General features: G+C 39.5%; 2 protein-coding genes across 3 annotated transcripts in view; both read left to right on the forward strand.

The window, feature by feature from the left end:
• tent2 (terminal nucleotidyltransferase 2) overlaps window positions 1-4,560 on the forward strand; it is a 5,281-nt gene extending 721 nt beyond the window's left edge. Inside the window, 13 exon segments of the mRNA XM_035658104.1 lie at window positions 33-53; window positions 56-136; window positions 218-286; window positions 289-309; window positions 466-523; window positions 779-845; window positions 942-1,018; window positions 1,165-1,293; window positions 1,382-1,425; window positions 1,868-2,004; window positions 3,427-3,518; window positions 3,619-3,698; window positions 3,819-4,560. Coding sequence (XP_035513997.1) covers window positions 33-53; window positions 56-136; window positions 218-286; window positions 289-309; window positions 466-523; window positions 779-845; window positions 942-1,018; window positions 1,165-1,293; window positions 1,382-1,425; window positions 1,868-2,004; window positions 3,427-3,518; window positions 3,619-3,698; window positions 3,819-3,905 — 963 coding nt within the window. The 3' untranslated portion in view covers window positions 3,906-4,560.
• Window positions 4,561-6,172: 1,612 nt separating this feature from the next.
• Window positions 6,173-8,947, forward strand: part of cmya5 (cardiomyopathy associated 5) — a 12,857-nt gene continuing 10,082 nt past the window's right edge. Inside the window, exons 1-2 of one of the 2 annotated variants that reach the window (XM_035658387.1) lie at window positions 6,173-6,438; window positions 7,316-7,961. In XM_035658387.1, the coding sequence (XP_035514280.1) occupies window positions 6,323-6,438; window positions 7,316-7,961 (762 nt within the window). In that variant the 5' untranslated portion in view covers window positions 6,173-6,322. Of the gene's footprint in view, window positions 6,439-6,932; window positions 7,068-7,315; window positions 7,962-8,947 lie in introns of those variants that run through there. The other variant, XM_035658388.1, reaches the window with a different exon arrangement.

Here is an 8,947-nt window from a genome sequence, read left to right on the forward strand (position 1 = left end):
TTTTGTGTTTTGCCTCAGTTTGAGTGGGTCAGATGGTGGAACTGTTTGAGGCGGTGCCAGCAGCATATCTTCCGGATTTGGCCGGAAGGAGACGTGCCGAACTCGGCTGCAACAAGACATACAGCAGTCTATGCAGGTGTGTGTGGAAGCTACGCACAGTATTCTCTGCATCTGACTTTGTGTGGATCTTCGTCTCACTAAGTGTGGTTTCTCTCAGGTGGCCTGCTTTACTTGGACTGGATCTTCTATGAATGGATTGGGATGCCGGAGCAGTGATGCTGATCTGTCGTCTTGGTCATCAAGGGAAATGTGAGTCATCTCTGACTCACACTGTGAATGTCATTTAAAATGGTGTTTGTGTATGTTGTGTGTGTGTTTGTGTGTATATATATATATATATATATATATATATATATATATACTCATTGATACCCACTTTAACACCTGTATGTTTTTCTGTTTCAGAAAAGACATGATCCTATTCATGTACTCTCTGTCCTGCAAAGGTTGTTCAAATCACTGTGTGAGTAATAATACGACTTTTTTGAATATCAAATAATTTATTTTCCTCTTAACATGGTTGGAAAAACTTGCTTACTTACTACTATCTAACTAACTTGATTCTTACTTAGCTGCATATAACAAACAACAATTTATTTTATGTTCTCCACAGACTTCACTAGGTGGAGCTATTTGCCCATAGGAAAACGAGTTTCAGGTTCACAAATAAGGAAACTGAAACTACCATAAGTCTCATAATGTTTGTTTTTATTCAAAGCATATGTAGAGAGGACTCAGCTGATCAGAGCCAAAGTGCCGATCCTCAGGTTCAGAGAGAAGGGCAGGTAGGAACAAAGCAGTCGTAGCAGCCTGTTGTTACAACATCATCAAAGTCAGAAAGACATTTAATATGAACATTCTATTACTCCTACCCTCTTTAGTGATTTGGAGTTTGATCTGAATATCAACAACACAGTGGGCATCAGAAACACATTCCTCCTGAGGAGTTATGCCTTTGGTGGGTGAGAAATTGCTCTGTCTAATTTTAAGTCAGCTGACTGATCACTCTACACATGTCCAAGTGCAAGCAGTGCATTTGTTACTTGAAAGGAAGACGATAAAGTTTCTTGTTTTGACCTGCTAAGTTTGTTTGGTCTCCCACAGCTGATCTCAGGATAAGACCCATGATCCTTGTTGTCAAGAAATGGGCACGACACAATCAAATCAATGATGCCAGCAAAGGAACGTTGAGCAGCTACACACTGGTGCTGATGGTGCTGCACTACCTCCAGAGTCAGTACAATGTCACACACACACACATTCTCATTTATACTTTTGATTTATTGTGAACCTCATCTTGTATTTGTTGTTTTCTTTACAGCTCTTAATGAACCGGTCCTACCCTCTCTACAGAGGGACTATCCAGTAAGTGTCTTCATTGTTTGCTTTTTTTTGCAGCAAGAGGGGCAACTGGAAACTTATGATTACGTATGATGAAAAGACAAATTAAAAGAAATATAAAAAGTACAAAGCATTGCAGACTCTCCATTCTTATCCTCTTTTTGTAAAAAAACATTTTGGCCGGACCTTAGAGGTCCAGTGTGTATGATTTATCTAGCACTGTAGTTGTAGATCGCAACTCTGTAATTGACCCTGCCCTTTCAAGGAAAAACTATGGTGGCCCTGAAAAATGAAAATGACCTTACCCGGAGAAGGTGTATATTCAGTTGGATGCATATTCTATTCAATTTCTGCCAACAAATCCTTCTAAATGTTACACACTGAACCTTTAACTTTGCTTTATCAGTCACAAAGAAAATCGATTATTTTAAGCCTTTGTTCCTTTGTCCTGTGCCTTGATTTTCAGGAGTGGTTTAATCCCTTTATGGACATTGACATGGTTCCAGAGGGACCCAAACATGTCCCCCCCTACATCTCAAGAAACCAGTCCTCACTGGGAGAGCTGCTTCTGGGCTTTCTCAAATACTATGCCACACACTTCAGGTATCTCCCAAGGACATCACATTACGAAGTCTAGTGTTTCAGATGCACCCATGGTTCTTTTGCCTGCTCATTTTCTAGCTTACAATCCACCTTTTTTGCTCCTCTGGCCAACTTCTTCTCCCCCTCCAGTCTCTCTTCTCCTCCCTCTATCTTGCATCCTCTTCTCTGGTTTCATGTTTCTGTGTGAATGGCAGGAGCAGGTGGGACCTTTGGCCTTACACAGCACTAACATGACATACCATGATCCCTGTGTTTGCAGTATGTGTGTTACTTTGCCACACAACGAATGGTTGAAATAAAACTCACCATGCAAACAGGCACGGATTTTTGCATTTTACAGTATTAATCTCTCAGACAGGTCTAGGGTTGCAGTGGTATCCAAATATATGGATATGAAAATTGACAGTTATTATACCATGTGTATATATTTGCTTATGCAAGGTATTGATTTCGACAGTATTCATTATTTTAAAATAAAATGGGATATAATATCTTGTGAAATTATGAAAAAGCATTTGCTCAGCCAAAAAAAGTGGTGGTTGTAGTGGAGAGTATTGCAACCATTTAAATAGAGCTCAGTCTTCAAAGTGTGTAGGAGTGTAAACAGGGAGAGAGGGAGATGAAAACACTAATGCAAACATACCTATGTATGATATTCAGTTTTTGCCAATAGATCCTCCTCAATGTTACTCAGTTGTCTTTTAAAGGCAATTGTTACTGCTGATAATTATAATAATAATTGTGTAATACTGTGAAATTGTGATATTTTCCGAGAACGTTATCATCGTGCCATGACAATCTCATACCGTTGTAACCCCTAAATAGGTCACACATGTTGAGTAATTTTTGCATTTTGTTTATCCTTAGTGTACAAATTGTATGTGCTTTACTGCTGACATTTTCAAAAGTTTTTAAATTTTTCTTACCTTCTTGACAGCTGTTTGCCTCAATCAACTCAAGTCAATAAACTATAAAATTGAACTTGCAAAGACTGAAATCTCTTACAAAGAACATTTCCTTTTTTTCTTTTTGCAAAAACATGTCCATGTACCTTTTTTAAATGTAATACATTCAATGAAACATTTAAGATTTAAGAGCTGAAAGACAGATAATGGTGTGATGGTTAATATGTCAACTCAAGTTGACATATTAACAGATGCATTTACATTTTCCAAGAAGAATGAGTTTGCTAAATTATCACATGACACTATTGTATCTTTTGACAAAAAATAAGAATATTTCTTGTTTGCGTTATCTTTCCTAAACAAGTTTCAGTTAGGTTCGTTTTTATACTGCACTTTGGCAGCTAAGTGTGCATATTTTGTAGTCGATTAGCCACTGAGGACCTTGGTCATTGTTTTATTTTTAGTCCTAACAAGATGGAATAACTCCATTACTTTTTGTTTTTTCTGTGTTTTGCAGGTGGGATAAGCAGGTGATCTCTGTTCGAGAGGCCAGAGCTTTGCCTAAGAACAATTCCCAAGAGTGGAGAAACAAATACATATGTGTGGAAGGTAAACATTCCAGTGGACATAATATTCCACTGCCACCACCACTTAACAATACCTGGGAGTGTACATATTCAGTGAGTGACAGCAATTTCGTGTGTTTCAGAGCCATTTGAAAGAAATAACGTCGCCAGAGCAGTCCATGAGAAGATCAAGTTTGATGCCATTAAAGCTCAGTTTGCTGAGGTACATGCCAGCCATGATAACTATGCTCCCTTCATATTTTCTTTCTTCCTCCAAGCCGCTGTGGGCTATCCATGAGTTATTCATAATCCTCCTGCTTCTCATCTCTCTGTGTCTGTGCAGTCAAGTCGGATACTACAACAGAGGAAGGACCTGAACTCGATCCTCCCAGTCAGAGCCATCATTACGAAGGAGTCATCCAGGAGATAAGGGATTCCTCTAATTAGAAGAGCTGACGGGAGTCTTCTACCTCAAGACAGGCCTGTCCCCAGAAACGAAGAGCGACCTTTGGGGTTTGCTGAGAGAGAAGTCTTGCTGCCTCTGCACTTCACAGCCAGAAAGACTGCAGGACTCTGAATGCTCTGGCTGCATAGGTATCAGCCACATACTGTATGTCCCGCAGCAGTACGTATTGAAAATACTGCACTTACTTTCAAATGCTTTGCAGACTTTGCCAATCTTTTGTAATTATTTCAACTGATAATGAAAAAAGGCATTATTTGTGTAGTGACACCAGAGGAATCTGAAATTAAAATCTTAAAGTCACATAAACTGGTAACAGAGAGATGCTGCACTGAAGCAGGATAATAATGGTCAGTATTATTAGAGATGGTTATTGCTGCTCCTTCCCAGGGCAAATAGCATTCCTAGTAAGAAGTTAAGTATACTGACAAAGTATGAAAAGACAAAATAATACCTGTGACCTGCTCATTTGTGAAGCTGGCCTAAATGGAAGCAACAGTGTTTAGGTTGGAAAGGTCTCAACCAAGTTGATGTCGTCTAATCTGTTTTAGTTATATCGATACTGCACAGAGTCTGCTTTGAAGGTATCCATAGGTTTCTGTTTCTGCCACACACACACACACATATATACAGTATAGTATATATATATACTTATATATATAGTATATACTATTATATATATATATATATATTATATATATATATATATAGAGGATATTGTCCGCAGCCTGCCTGGACCAACTTGTAACATAAAAGCCTTTTTTCTATTTTTCTAGGTCAGTAGTGAAGCTATTATGGGTTTAAACACCATAGACACCTTTTTCTACAGCTGCATTAAGAGCCCTCTCCTTTTTCATCATCACCATTGTTATATTTCTAAGCCTCTCTGAAAAGTGAACTTGTTATTAAGTGATAAATGACTCAGAAGTTATCATTGGAGGGCTGGACTGGAGATATCCCCACTCTTGTGTCATTGTTACTGATGTGTTGTATTATTTCCCTACACTGGTGTCAGGCCTATTTTAGTTCACTATATACTTGATTAATTTGGACAAAAGCGGATGTGTTATTCAGTCATTTTCGGTTCACTTAATACATAACTTATTTGAAGAAGTTACACTTCAGTGGGAAGTTTTGTTTTTTTTCTTTTCTTTTTGGTTTATATTTTTCCTCAGATCTTTTTGTACAGTTTGTACATTACTGACTTTTAAATGTTAATTTAAAAAACATTAAATCTTTGAAGATGTATGATTGTTTTCACTTTATATTTTTCAGCTCTGTGTGAAGCCCACCTTCTTGGCTATGCTAATAGAAGTGCCAAAATCATATTAAATTGTACACTGGCTTCTTTTTTTGTTCATGTTCAGATGTGTTGAGTATTTGATAAAATAAGGGTTGGTGGCATTCTCAATTTTACATTTTAAGGTAATTTCTCATGGAAAACGGTCCATTCTGGGATATGGGATGTTAACATGACTCAACAATAAACACTTGCTAATCCATCACACAATAATATATTTGATCACTGTGCAGTTAAAGATCAGAGATTTTATCCACAGGAACTAAAATATATCTGCTCCATGCCACCTCAGGTGTAATTCTTTTCCTACAGGTAATGCAGCTTATCCACTGTCATCACAGTCAAACATCATTGAATACATTACAGGTGCTTGTGATTCATAGACCTTAATAATTATAAAGCAATGGATTACTGCTGGATATCTGCACCTTTTATTCAAGTGTTCTCTACAGCCTCCTCTGGCAGCTGTGTTGATTGTTTTTTGTTCTGTGGTTTGACACCTTATTACACTTAGTTTTATGACTTCTGTATAGTGCCAGTAGTGCTATGATTTAGATACCTTGCAAGATAGGTATACTTGCGTGTGTGTGCATGGCCCTGTTTAGTGTGGCCACAAGCAGCAGGGGGACCGGGGGGTACTATTTCAGCACATGGCCTATATTTAACTTAGCAAGGGGGATTTTGATCTTAAAGTCACACAGGCTCATTCCGTTGTTAGCTACCGGTACAGAACAAGATAATGATGGTTTCCCCAAATCTATAACAATCTTTTTATAAGTTCAAAATCTAACTTCTTATGTCAGTTCCTCTTTGTTGTTAGTGTGCTTAACCTAAGACTCTGTGAGATACCCTCTGTCACTGCTTTGTCCCTCTCTGTCTCCACTCCCCTCTTTTCATTCCCCACTCAGTCTATTTCTGTCCCCCGCTGAGTCAGATGGACAGCTCCCAACTTAGAATGACACAAACAGGCGGACCAACTCGTCCGAAATCAGAGTGGCTGAAAACATCAAGAGGACTCTAAAATACACAGAAAAGAAACAACATTGAGAAACTACAAATAATAGAGCGGGAGGATATTACCAAGATGGAGGAGTGTGCGAGTCTGGACTCGGAGATGACAGAGCTGCAGGAGTTTCAGTGTGAGGCTTCAGAGGCCATCAGCCAGGACGATGAAGACGAGGTGGAGGAACTAAGAAACAGGTGCTTTAAACACTGGAGCTTACAAGCTGAATAACCTCAATTGTGTCTGACTTTATCTCTGTATAAAGTGGTATCTTTTCTACTGGGACATTTTACCATGAAACTTTTTGTATTTAGTGCTTTAAAGATAAGTTGTGTCTCATCTCTGGAGAGTGTGACTGGTGTATCCAATTGACACGAAGTAGCACTCCATTACTTTGATTTAATAAATTAAATGGTCATCTGTTCTTCAGTTTATACAAGGAATTGTCAGTGTGGCACTGCAAGCAGCTCTATTCTAATATTTGATATTATTCACCATGCCATATTTTACATCTTATTTATCATGTTTCATGATGGGTTCTCTAGCTATCATTGCCATGTCATAAATAGTAGAAGACACTGATATGTTGAATGTATCTGGGAAGGCCAGGCATCTCTTCTCTAATATTACATGTATGACGGTTTGGGACTTCACCTTGTAACCCTGCAGTAGCCCAGCTGTATTCATAGCGAGAGGGACAGCTCAGAGCACATTTCATCATTATTTTTTCAGGTCATCTCTCACATTGGCAGCCTGGCACCAGGCACTTGTTCTAATGCTGGAGATCTACACTTCTCAAGTTTGCATCTTGAGAATAGATCAGCAGGTGTTATCATGTTTTCAGCTTAGATTTGCTAAGTTGCTTCAGGTGCAAAATGTGAATGTGGTTTCAATGCTTACTCTGATATGTTTTGATTTGATTCATTAGTTTGGTCTCTACTTGCATTTCCACGGGTTGTGCCAATAGCATCTCCTCTTGCAGTGAGACTGTTTAGTCATGCCCTTCCTCTCCTCGTGAAAAGCACAAACAGCCGGCTTTCCTTCCCCTAACTCTGTCTATTCCTTATCCTCCAGTCTGCGAGAGGTTGTCCAGGACCAGTCTGTGAACCCCAGACTCCAGTGCCTGATGGTGGATCCATCGTTCTCCATGGTAACTGTTCAGAGCGAGGACAGTGGTATTGTTTGGGAGACTGCCTCTAGCCGCTGCTCTACCCCTTGGGCCTCTGAGACTAGCTCCATCTCTGAAGCCTACAGCATGGAGGGGTCTGGAGCCGCAGGAAAGATCACCATCGTATTTGATGAGGAGCAAATAGTCCGCAGGAGGACAAGGTCTGGAGGAAGGAGCAGCAGGCTGGGGGACAGGCTGAGCCGACCTGGTAGTTCAAGATCAGCTTCAGCTCTTGGAGTGGAGAGACTGGAGATGGCAGAGGTTTCTCTTCCCAATGTCAAAAAGGAGAAAACCGAAACAGAGCCGGACTTGGAGGAAATCAAAAACAAAGATCAGCAGCTGTTTAGTTTGATTTCAGAGGGTTATGAGATTCTCAACATCAGAGTCCCCTCCAAACTTCCCACTGTGGATGAGGAAGAGAGCACAGAGCTCCAGGACAATTTGTCTTATTTGGACCAGACTCCAAAGATCAAATCCCGAAACCACCGTGACTGGACACGACAACAGAATCATGTCCAGCCAGAGGAGGGGGAAATACTGGATCACCAAGAGGTATTTACTGATTTATCTGATTGGTTTGAGTGGTTTTGATAATGAGATATTTACACATTTTTTTCATATATATCTTTATTGGGTTATCAAGACACAACAACCCTCCCCCCCCCAAAAAAAAAACAAAAAAAAAACAGGAGGGGTGAACAGTAGCCAAACCAACAAAAAACTAAAAGTAAAAAGGGACATTTAGAGGAGGGATCCAAAATGCTTGGAAAAAAGAAACAAAAATGAACTATAACAATTTATATATGTTGTGCCTGGAGACCACCATATCATCGCACAAAAGACAATTACTGGCCTCTTTCAGAATCCTGACTAGGGAAAAAAATAAAAAAAAATAAAAAGTTACATCAGTTTATCTTAATTAGAACCATCTATCTTAATCATCTAGGGAGGGAATGGAATTGATTAAGGAAAGAATGGGATTCCAAGTTTTATAACATTTGTCGAAGCACCCCCTAATACTGTAGAAATGACATTAGATCCTTTAACCAAGAGTTAGGGGAGGGAGGATTCTTATTCTTCCAATGAAGTAAAATAGGTCTGCGGGCTACCAGAGATGTGAAAGCGATAGAGTTGCTTTCCCTGTTGGTGAAGTGTGTGAATTCTTCAGACACACCAAAGATGGAGGTTAAAGGACTCCAAAGCACTGGTTTGTTTAGAGCTTTTGAAAAAGTATTGTAGAAAGAGGACCAGAATGAGCTTAATCTCGGACAGGAAAAAAACGTGTGTATGACTGGCTGATGACAGAGAGCATCTGTCACATGTATCACTTGCTAGCTTTGGAAAAATTTATCCTGTGCAGTACCTTGAACTGAATTAATGTCAGACTGGCACAAGATGAGGTGGAGTTAACCCTGTCAAGGGCCCTTTGCCACCATTCGTCTGAGATGAATGAGCTTGTGGGAGGGCAAATTTAGTTCGGAAGTTCTCAAAGGAGATAAAAATGTCCTTATCAAAAAGTTGATCAAAATTCACCAGCC

Source organism: Morone saxatilis, unplaced genomic scaffold (assembly GCF_004916995.1).
Source record: "Morone saxatilis isolate NCDOM2014 unplaced genomic scaffold, NCSU_SB_2.0 Contig16, whole genome shotgun sequence".
Lineage (NCBI taxonomy): Eukaryota > Metazoa > Chordata > Actinopteri > Moronidae > Morone > Morone saxatilis.